Here is a 12042-nt window from a genome sequence, read left to right on the forward strand (position 1 = left end):
ACAGGCCTGCGAGCGCTCCAGTTGGAGAACAGTCTTTACCAAAGGTGTCATGGGCTTTGAAGACACTCAAACTCAGGATGAAACGGAGAAACGTGCTGAAAGGAAGGCACGCTTGATCAACTCCTGCCTGGAAACGTATGTCTCCACTGTGGAAGGATGTGTGGATCCAGAATTGGCCTCCACAGTCACTTACGGACTCATTGTTTAAACTGTGTTTATGGAAGACTATTTTACTCAGCTACAAGTGATCGTCAAAGAAGAAGAAGGTACAGCAAGGTTGCCAGGGTGGCCAATAAGTGGAGCTCTCAAACTCCTGTACAGGCAAATGTAGTCTTACAGTTCCCAAGGGCAAATTGTGCTCCTTGTTTTAACCCAGGTGTAACCTGGTTAGGCAAAGTTGGGAGAAAGGAAGTGGCATGTGGTGGTGCTTCTAACACTCTTTTTATTTTTTAAAAAAAAGCACAGAATGTGCAAAAGCTTCACGGAGGCAGTGAATGGATTGCAGAGCAGATGTGGCGAGAACATAAAAGACCTAAGAATATCATTTTCCCATACTAGATCTGTGTCTGCATTTTTAGCAGAATGCCCACAGTGACTCCGGCTTTGTGATTTATGCTGCAGCACATTATAACGGTATATTTTTGGCTACCTCGACTACGTTTCGCGTCCACAGAGTTATTCACATTTTGTCCTTATAAGGAATAATGATTCATAACAAGAGGAATTGGGAGCTATTTTATACTGGAACTTTTTTATATCTTCTTAGGAAAATCCTACTCTCTTAGGTATTTCCTAAGGATGTTACCACATCACTTTGCTTGTTATTTGGGTGGAAATGTATGTTGTTGTTTTTATTGCCATGTCGCTCTGAATTTCCCTGATCCTTATCTGTCCTGGACCAGGCCGCAGGGCAGGAGTTGTGCCTGCACAACTAGACTCTATCATAACTCAGATGGGGAACAGTAATTTGATACTAGAGAGATTCACCTTTGTTGACTGAGTGGTGGCAATTCTTAGCAATGGTGGAAAGATGGGGGGGCTGGGACTCACTGTCCTCTGCTATTGTTTGCTTTGGGCTGCTCTCTCTCTCTTAGGTCTTGGAGGAGCAAAAGTTAAGTGAGGTCTTTCAGCCTTTCTTTGCTTCCTTTGTTAAATATTTGAAGCTACAATAGGGCTAGCTTCTACAACAGGGCTAGAAAATTGTGACTTGCATAATCCCTGACCAGGGCTGATGGGAACTGGAAGCCAACAACCTCTGGAAGGCACTAGGGCTGGGCCATGTATTGTCCGAAACCGGTTTGAAGTTCCTATCATGATGTCGCTTTCCTATTTTTTGACCTGGCAATATATCACAAATCATGGTGTGTGGGTGTGCTATGCAAAATCACAATGTGGGAAAAACCGTGAAGCCAAATGTCAGGGAACTGACATCGGAGGGAGAGGCGAAGGGGAGGCTCCCAGAGGATGCTGCCGAAGGACCCAGCAGCAGGGGAGAAACAGCTCAGTAGAGGGGGAAGCCAATCAGCGCAACACCAGGGATAAAGGGGGGCAGACGGGGGAAGTGGAGAGAGGGCTCCAGGACTCTTCACTGGACATCAGTGAGGAGAGCCCAGGTCCTCCGCTACCCACGCCTTCCCTGCGCAGAAGACTCCCGCGCAGTGAGAGGAGGAGGAGACTGGGTGTCAAACAACTTTTATGTTGGAAGAGGTTCAAGAAACGCCCACTGACGGATTCTGCCAGTGACTGAGGCAGCCACGATGAGAAGGGGCTGTGCAGTCAGAAAGGTTTAACAAGGCAAATTAACCGAGAAAGGCACCAGCTTACGCACGAGTAACTCACACCTACTACACCAACCAATGCTTTTCTTGATTTCTATAGTCCCTGTTAACTCTGCCAACTCCTCATGCAGGGGGCAGTGAATCGAAAGAGGAGGCACTGGCAAAAATTGCAATGCAGGGAAAACTGTGAAACCAATCAATATCTCAACGTAGCTCCATCTAGACATTGTGATCTATTGGTATATCACAGTGTTTAGCTGGTGGTATCTCACAGTGCTGAAAACCAGGTATCATCCTAGAAGGCACACAGGTTCCCCATTAGTGCCTTGCATTAATGCCTTCCTTTCTATATGTGTCTTTTTTGTGGTTAAAAGAAAACAATTCAAAATTCTGCTCCCACGTAAATCAATTCTGTGCCAGCAAATGTGCAGTTATGCTACTTGTAGACGTTATTATGCAAATGGTGTTGGAGCCGGGACTTTTGCTAAGTATCTCTGTGGAGCACTGAAACTCCACCCCACGACCATCTGGAATCCTCCAGTTGCTGGGATTAGCTAAAGCATTGTTTAGATTCTTTCAAGTCTGTCTCTGCAGCCATACGGGCTCGAATCGTGCTATTTAAAAGTGAATGTTGAGCTTCTCAGGAACCTGAATGCTGTGCCTAGTACTTACATTCCATGCTTTTTCTGCACCTCTACAGAACCACAGGATATGCTCAGAACTGGAATGTATGTTTGGCAGCTGCTTCTTATTTAGAAACATGCCAAAGCGCTAGGCTGAAATACGTTCCTTGGTTCCTCACATCTCCTCTATTAATCTTTCTCTCCTGTGTGCTTTCGCTGAAATATATGCATATAAATCAGTTCAGGAAACATGCCTCTTCCTCTTCATGCTGTGCCTGTCATGGTGCTTTGCCTTAGATATTTTTTTGTACTGGGACATAAAGTCTCAACTCTACACCTCCAACTTAACTACTTTATCAGTAGGTTTCCAAGACTCTTCCTGAGTGTCAGCTGTGTTGTAAGTCAGCGTAGTGGCCAAGTAAATTATGGACAGCTTTTTCTTTTTTCTTTAAGTTCATAAAACTATAGATGGGAGAGTCAGGAAAATGGTTTCTCACTCCTGAAACCCACTCCACTGCTGGCATGTAATATTTGGACTTGCAACAGCACGGTCGCATTGTGCCGTGTATTCCCCATGCTGTATATTTCTTTGGAAATTTGCTTTTCTGAGCTCTCTGTAGTTGAACTGACCCAGTACAACTGAGCTTACAGACGTTTCAGAAACAAGACAGCTGGTACAAACCTACTGGCATGTGCTTCCTGCCAACGCTTCCTCATTTGCCTTCAGCCCATGTTTGGTACACCTGTCTCAGAGTGCAGAAGGAGCTGGATTTTTGTTCTGGAGCTTTCGGGGTGAATGCAGTCCAAACAAAGTATAGCACACCCTCAAGGGGCATGGGGTATGTGCAACTGGCTAATGGATGGACTTGGTGACAGATCGCAGGGTGGACCAACACCAGGGTGTTTGCGTTGTTGTTTGTTGATGTTGAAAGAAAGGTTAAAGCCTTAAAATGTCTTATCCAAGCAGCTTCCTGAGCAGCAGCCATAAAGTAAGAAAATGTGGTGGTCAGGTAAAGTAGAATTAGAAACCTGAAGCCAAAGAACTGGCTAGGTTAGTTCAGAACAGGGTTTGTGCTTCAGTGTCGACTCCTTTCCTCTGCCTTTTGTCCCTCGTGGCCATTTAGGATTCCATGTCACAAAGCTGAAGTATCAATGTAAAAAGGTAAAGGGATCCCCCTGACCATTAGGTCCAGTCGTGACTGACTGTGGGGTTGCGGCGCTCATCTCGCTTTATTGGCCGAGGGAGCCGGCGTTTGTCCACAGACAGCTTCCGGGTCATGTGGCCAGCATGACTATGCTGCTTCTGGCGAACCAGAGCAGTGCACGGAAACGCCGTTTACCTTCCCGCCAGAGGGGTACCTATTTATCTACTTGCACTTTGACATGCTTTCGAATTGCTGGATGCCTCAACTGGCAGAGTTCTTGCTTCTGTGCAACTCTCCAAATGCGCAGGAGGCCTCCCAAGGTCTAGATCTGGTGTCTGTATGCCACTTGGGTTCCCACGTCTACATTTTTCAAATGTGTTCCTTACGTAGTCTCTTTTTCCTGCTTTGATCCACCTTTCATGCAGCTACCCTACCTGTGGGCATTCTGTGCTTTAGGTTCTTTCTCTCTGGGACCTGTCCCAACATTCTAGCTCTTTAGCTACCTTTCCCCCATTTCTTACATCCATAGTGCCTGTGTGATTTTTTTTTAAAAAAATAATAATATTAATATAAATTCTCATTTTAAAAAACACATATAACAAAAGTTTTCAATACGCATCACTTGGTCCGTTACCTTCTGTAGCTGACATAACAGTTTTAATCCCAAACTGACAAGCGGCCCTCCTCACAGAAGTTGGACTTTGAACATTTCCGATGTGCTTCCTTCCTTGGGTATTGGTGTGTCTGTGAAAAAATTGGTGTTAGAGGCTTCACTGCCACAAGCACAACACAACACAGATGGAAGTCTGCCCATGTAACAAGTTGTAGTCTCTCATGAGCTTTTGCCAGCTAGGCTTTTACTTAGAAAACATTTCAATGCATTTCTTGTAAACATTTCTTTGCCAGGATTGAAAGGAAATACACCACCAGATACTGGAAAGAAGTGAAAGTTGGAGATTTCATCCAGCTGCGTTGTAATGAAATTATCCCTGCTGATATCTTGCTGCTTTCTTCGAGTGACCCCGACGGTCTGTGCCACATTGAAACCGCTAATCTGGATGGGGAGACCAACTTGAAGCAGAGACAAGTTGTAAGAGGGTTTTTAGAGCTGGTAAGTTTACATATATTTTATATTGCTCTTTAACTGGTTTTGGTTATGTTTTTTAAAAAATGTTGTATTGCTGTTCTTTTTAAACTGTGCGCTGCTTGGAGATTTTTGACATACAGTGGTACCTTGGGTTACATACGCTTCAGGTTACATATGCTTCAGGTTACAGACTCTGCTAAGCCAGAAATAGTACCTCGGGTTAAGAACTTTGCTTCAGGATGAGAACAGAAATCATGCTCCGGTGGTGTGGCGGCAGTGGGAGGCCCCATTAGCTAAAGTGGTGCTTCAGGTTAAGAACAGTTTCAGGTTAAGAATGGACCTCCGGAACGAATTAAGTTCTTAACCCGAGGTACCACTGTATTAAGTGGTGTAGAAACGCTTTTTAATGAAAAGAATGTTTAATTTCATTCAGTGCCTTAAAATAAATGCCGCTTGTCCATTGCTGGAAACCACAAGAGGGGAAAGTGTCTTCTTGTGCTTGAATCCTGCCTTCCTGTGAGAACAGGAAGTTGGACTGGATAGGCCATTGGCGCCATCCAGCAGGCTGCTCTTTCGCTCTTGCCTTCTCTGGGTCCAGTGTTACAGAGCAAGAACTACTTGTTCCAGCAAGCTTGATGTTCTAACTCCCATCAGCCCCAAACATAAGAGCTTGCTGGATCATGCCAGTGACCCACCTGGTCCAACCCCCTGTTCCCACAGTACAGGCATAGGCAAACTCTGGCCCTCCAGATGTTTGGGACTACAATTCCCATCATCCCTAGCTAACAGGACCAGTGGTCCGGGGTGATGGGAATTGTAGTCCCGAACACCTGGAGGGCTGGAGTTTGCCTATTCCTGCCATAGTAGCTAGCCAGATGCCCACAAGAAGCCAGAAAGCAAGACCTGAGCGCAACAGCACTCAGCCCACTAAAGAGCCACAGATTCCCCATCCTGGATTTAGACCATCCTGACATGCAGAAGAAGAAGAAGAGGAGGAGGAGGAGGAGTTTGGATTTGATATCCTGCTTTATCACTACCTTAAGGAGTCTCAAAGCGGCTAACAATCTTCTTTTCCCTTCCTCCCCTGCAACAAACAGGCTGAGAGACTTCAGAGAAATGTGACTAGCCCAAGGTCACCCAGCAGTTGCATGTGGAGGAGCGGGGACGCAAACCTGATTCACCAGATTATGAGTCCACTGATTTTAACCACGACACCCCGCTGGCTCTGCAGGGCAATACTATTCATGTCTATTCAGAAGTAAGTCTCATTGAGTGGCATGGGACTTCTAAGCTAGCGTGCATAGGTTGTCCTCATGTGCTGCCAAGGCAGCATGCACAAAACACACACACCCATGGCATTAACCTGGGCTTAAGGCTTTGAGAAATCTTGACAGTCCCTATAAACAACGCCTGAGAGTCTCGTCCAAGCGTTAAAAACGACTCCACCTTGCTTTCATGGATTTATGCCCATTTCTTGTGACAAAGCCTCCAGGGTTCCTGTTTGTTTTGGTTGATAAAATATTCACTTTGTACGGATTGTGGGGCTCTGAGGTCTCCTGGAAGCTGGATTATGAAACCCCACCACCGAGCTACGTGGAGGCATGCAGACACTGCATATCTGTGGCCGTGTTCAGCTCTCTTTTTTGCGGATCAGGACCACAGCTCAAGAAAACAGAATTGCAGATTCAAAGAATTGTAAAGTTGGAAGGGACCCAAGGGTCATCTAGCCCAACCCCCTGCAATGCAGGGATCTCAGCTAAAGCACCCATGACAGATGGCCATCCAAGCTCTGCTTGAAAACCTCCAAGGAAGGAGTTGCCCACCACCTCTCGTGGCAGCCTCTTCCACTGTTGATCGGCTTTTACTGTCAGAACGTTTTTCTGTATGTTTAATCGGAATTTCCTTTCTTGTATCTTGAAGCCATTAGTCCGAGTCTTACCCTCCAGACTAGCATTCAAAACTCCCATTGTTCCAGGCGCATTTTGCAACAGGGAATTTCATCAGCGTGAGCAGTCTCTGAGCTCTGGGCGCAGTACAGCGCCTAAGATTTCGGATTAAAACTGCAGAGTGGAAGGAGGAGATTTTTCTGCCTCCCCACTTCTAGCTACTCTCTGAAGACTGGAGAAGAGAAGCTCTTAAGACTATTAGGAGGATGGGCAGGAGACGGACTAGACCATGTGAAAAATGAACATAATGTTTTAGATGCAGTTCATTCATTTTCAGCTTTGAATTCTTGTTATTAAAAAAAAAGGTGCCTAGGCATTCTGTTGTTGCGCCCATAACCTAGGATAAAGGTGTCCTTTAGCTTCTAGCTTCCATATCTCAGTTTTTAACAGTGCTCCAGAGCAGGAGAAAACAAGCTTATTCCTTCTTCCACATGACAGCCCGTTGAAGATGGCTATCATATCTCCTCTCAGTCTCCTCTTTTTCTTAACAAGAGGTCAAAAGGGAGCACATTAGATCAGCAGCTGAATATCGGGAAAGGGCCGTTATGCTGCTTACGTGGCCGCAGCTTGCTTTGGCGAACATCACAGACCCAGGAATGTTGTTTCACGAGGAAACAAAAGAATCTATTATGCTGCGTCCTATAGCGGTCATGTTTGGTCACATGGCCTATCACAAGTCAAGGGGCAGCGTGGTTTTTAGAAGAACCCCCCCCCCCCATTTAAGATATCAGAGAGTTTGTCACAGGGCTGCTGCATGCATTACACTCGAAGGGCAACAGCTCAAGTACTTAGAAAACTATTAAACTGTTAGCCCTTGTCTCTAATGTTTTCAAGAGAGAGATGACCCTTCAATCAGGTTAATAAGCACTTCTGAGAGTCACTGGAGCTTACAGGTCTGAGCAGGGAATGCAATATATATTTACGTATTTGGCCAAGCAGTTATAAATATTAAAACTTTCAGTTTTATCTAGAATTACATAAATGCAGTCGGATTGATTCGTAAGAACGCAGCCAGCCAGAGGGTGCGTCTCTCTCTTCTCACCTTCCTGCTACTTGGAAGGCAGCAGACACCAATCGCACTGAGCCCTGGAGTTGTGAACGCTGTTCATTACATATTTCCAGGTCATATATTCTGAAACCATTATTGTGATGTGGACTTGAAACCGGTTTTGGATGAGGCATTGATACATTGCCCAGCTCTATTTCATATAATAGGGGAAGAAATGGAGGCAGTGAGTGATTTTACTTTCTTGGGCTCCATGATCACTGCAGATGGTGACAGCAGCCACGAAATTAAAAGACGCCTGCTTCTTGGGAGAAAAGCAATGACAAACCTAGATAGCATCTTAAAAAGTAGAGACATCACCTTGCCAACAAAGGTCCGTATAGTTAAAGCTATGGTTTTCCCAGTAGTGATGTATGGAAGTGAGAGCTGGACCATAAAGAAGACTGATCGCCAAAGAATTGATGCTTTTGAATTATGGTGCTGGAGGAGACTCTTGAGAGTCCCATGGATCAAACCTATCCATTCTTAAGGAAATCAGCCCTGAGTGCTCCCTGGAAGGACAGATCCTGAAGCTGAGACTCCAATATTTTGGTCACCTCATGAGAAGAGAAGACTCCCTGGAAAAGACCCTGATGTTGGGAAAGATGGAGGGCACAAGGAGAAGGGGACGACAGAGAATGAGATGGTTGGATGGTGTTCTTGAAGCTACCAGCATGAGTTTGACCAAACTACATGAGGCAGTGGAAGACAGGAGTGCCTGGCGTGCTCTGGTCCATGGGGTCACGAAGAGTCGGACACGACTAAACAACAAGGGTCTATACTGGCAGTAAGTAGTTGGGCTGCCTCAAGACTGTCGTTCTACCGAGTGTCAGCGTCACCCTTATTACTAGTTTTGTCTTTTTCAGAATTGGCCTCCCTCTGGCTGAGGATTTCTCATACACCAAACCAATTTCACACATGCGCATGCACACACAAGTGTGTGGAGCTTAAGGATTTACTAAAGCCCAAAATCTGAAGAAGTACATCACCTAATCAGCAGCGCCTTTACTGGCAGCCTGAGATTATGGTCTATCTTCTAAGTAGATATTTATTGTTCTGCAAGCTTACATAGTCTAAACGCAATGAATAAATGCATTTAAAAAGAGAGAGAGAGAGATCTAGCAGAGAGTGTGAAGCCTTCCTGCAAATTGCCAGTGTCATAACATGTACAGAAAAGCTGAGTCTTGGCTAGAATGAGTGGTATTCAACAATTACTCAAAAGACCCACTGACATTAATGAACATGTCTGGGTTGGGCCTTTGGCTGATTAATATTCTGCAGGCTTTTCAATGTCTCTGTGGGATGCGGGTGTGTTGTCATTGTTGTGCTGTTTTGTTTTAATTGCTTACTTGTTTCTATACTGTGTTTTATTCTGTGAACCACCCAGAGATCTTAAGATGAAGGGTGTTAAAACACATAATAAAAATATTAATAGGCCTTCTTTGAGTAAAACATAGCTAAACACCGTGCAGCGCCTGTTATTTATTACAGAAGGAAAGGGTGCAGTTGTAAAGACAGTCACCTGTAATGCAGCCTTTGCCATTATACTGGACCACAGGTGCTTCTGGACTACAACTCCCATCACCCCTGACTATTGGCCGTGCTGGCTGGGGTTGATGGGAATTGTAGTCCAAAACATCTGGAAGGCACCAGACTGACAAAAGCTGCTGTCGTGCATGAGGGGTTTCATTAGGTGCTTGCGTAGGGATTATTTATTTTTTTGCAGAGTGTGTTGCTGTCTTCTTTGTCTTTACAAGTTCGCATGCTTCTCTCCAGGAGCTGGCATAGCGTAGGAACTGAAAGCTACACTCTTAAGTATACTCACTTGGAAATGGGTCCCACTGGAATCAGTGGAAACTACTTACGAGTAAATATCATTAGGGTTGTGCTACAAGGTGGAATCCATGATCCAAGAAATCCTTGGGCTTGGGTATATATAGATATGGGACGCAGGTGGCGCTGTGGGTTAAACCACAGAGCCTAGAACTTGCCGATCAGAAGGTGGGTGGTTCGAATCCCCGCGACGGGGTGAGCTCCCGTTGCTCAGTCCCTGCTCCTGCCAACGTAGCAGTTCGAAAGCACGTCAAAGTGCAAGTAGATAAATAGGTACTGCTTCGGCAGGAAGGTAAACGGCGTTTCCGTGCGCTGCTCTGGTTTGCCAGAAGCGGCTTAGTCATGCTGGCCACATGACCCGGAAGCTGTACGCCGGCTCCCTTGGCCAATAAAGCGAGATGAGCGCCGCAACCCCAGAGTCGATCACGACTGGACCTAATGGTCAGGGGTCCCTTTACCTTTACCTTACAATAAAGGTAGTAACTATAACCAATATAAATGCATGCAGAAATAGAAAAATTAAAATGAAGATACAATGGGGAGGGAAACCTAAAACCTAAGTCTTTGGTTCAAATCTCTTTGGAGGCATGAACTTAGGCAAGCAGCCCTTTCTTCTTGTGTCTCCTGTTTGTAATATAAAAAATTGTAATACTGACTTGAGTTAAAAGGCTGTTTTTAGGATTACTGAGATTATTCAAGTTCAGTGTTTTGAACATTCAAAATGTGCTTTATGGGTTGGATCCAGACTTCAGTCCTGCCAGTAGGAGCATCTCCCCACACTGTTGAGTATTATGAGGTGTTGGAGGTAGAACTGTGGGTGACTCTGTGGTCTAAACGACTGAGCCTATTGAGCTTGCCGATCAGAAGGTTGGTGGTTCAAATCCCCATGATGGGGTGAGCTCCCGTTGCTGTGTCCCAACTCCTGCTAGCCTAGCAGTTCGAAAGCACACCAGTGCAAGTAGATAAATAGGTACCACTGCGGCGGGAAGATAAACAGTGTTTCTGTGCGCGCTGGTTTCCATCACGGTGTCCCATTGCACCAGAAGCGGTTTAGTCATGACCCAGAAAGCTGTCTGTGGACAAACACCAGCTCCCTTGGCCTGAAGTGAGATGAGCGCTTAACCGTCCAGGCATCCTTTACCTTTACCTGCAGGAGGAGTGGGAAATTGGCAAAAGTCACATTCCCCCTTCCACAGTGGGATCCCTCCCCTGGATTTGCCTTTTGCAAATGGAAGGGGCCTGTCAATAGAAGAGGATGTCTGGATCCGACCCATCAAATTAAAACATCATAACCAGTGCTTTTTTTTCAGAGGGTAATCAAGGGTACACAGTACCAGCAACTCTTTCTGATGTTGTTAAAAAAAGTGACACTAACTGTAAAAACTTCATGGTGAAGCACCGATCATAACCCTGCTTGTGTGTGAATGCTTTTGTTGTGTACCCTGCTGAACGGTAAGCCACAGTCTGGTCACACTGTGAAACCCAGCATACAGCCAATCATAATCATCATTCACAAAAAAACAAATCAAGATGATGGGCCAATAATCAACCCAGTTTAAAAACCAGTCCCCAAGAGCTCAGGTCGGATGGCTTTGTTTGTTGTGAAGCAAATGTTGTGTTTTAATGAAAAATTCCTCATTTTTCTGCAAGGGCTGGTGAGTACAGAGAAGCCATAATAGTTCCTCACAGAGAGGAAAACTACAGTGGCGTGAGGAAAAACAGTTTTCCTTCAGTAATGCGTATCCATGCTTGTTTCTGGCCTGCCTTGATTTTATCGATTCATTTGTGGAATCCTGCGGATGCGATTGTTACAGTGCGCTGCTGGGATGCTAATAAATATAGTTTCTCCGTCAGAAACAGATCTAATCTTTTTCTAGCGAAGTTTTCTGCCTGTAATTACATGTCCCTTGTTGATACTCAACCAATGAAAGTAGTCACTGATGCCAGGCACAGTTCTAATTTCATAAACTGTACTGCCAGTTCTCCATCCTCTCAGAAAATTCCATTTGAATATATAAATATTGTGTACAACTTCGCCTGCCTGGTAGGTTTGCAAATAAGAGACCACTCAAGGAAACTGGGGGAAGGGAGAGATATTATGTGCATAATTGCAGTTTAAAGATCTGATGTTCTGGAGTCCAGTCAATTTTTGAAGTGCTGTTGCTGGGGAGCTGAGTTTACAGCTCTTTTTCCTTACCTCGCCAAGAATATTGGGGGTTTTTTTTGGGGGGGGGAAAGGAGTCGAAGTTCCAACAAAACAAAACAAAAAGAGCCATAGTTAACAAGTAACCTTTATTTCAAGTTAGTTATGTAAGGAAATATTTAAAAATGGTTTAATTTAGCATGAACAAAATCAGCTCTATTTTGAAACTTTTTTTTTTTAAAAAAAGATTAAGAATATGAGGAGACATCCACAAGAAAAAAAAACCTAATAAAATACAGTGGTACCTCAGGTTACATACGCTTCAGGTGATAGACTCCGCTAACCCAGAAATAGTGCTTCAGGTTAAGAACTTTGCTTCAGGATGAGAACAGAAATCGTGCTCTGGAGGCGCGGCAGCAGTGGGAGGCCCCATTAGCTAAAG

The 12042-nt window shown here is 44.9% G+C and overlaps 1 protein-coding gene across 2 annotated transcripts in view; it reads left to right on the forward strand.

Annotated features, from left to right (window-relative positions):
- ATP10A (ATPase phospholipid transporting 10A (putative)) overlaps window positions 1-12042 on the forward strand; it is a 144935-nt gene that overhangs the window by 69926 nt on the left and 62967 nt on the right. For both annotated transcript variants that reach the window (XM_082220009.1, XM_082220008.1), the window contains one exon: window positions 4453-4657. In XM_082220009.1, the coding sequence (XP_082076135.1) occupies window positions 4453-4657 (205 nt within the window). The remainder of the gene's footprint in view (window positions 1-4452; window positions 4658-12042) is intronic.

This window comes from Podarcis vaucheri, assembly GCF_965113315.1.
Source record: "Podarcis vaucheri genome assembly, chromosome: 4".
NCBI classification, from domain to species: domain Eukaryota; kingdom Metazoa; phylum Chordata; class Lepidosauria; order Squamata; family Lacertidae; genus Podarcis; species Podarcis vaucheri.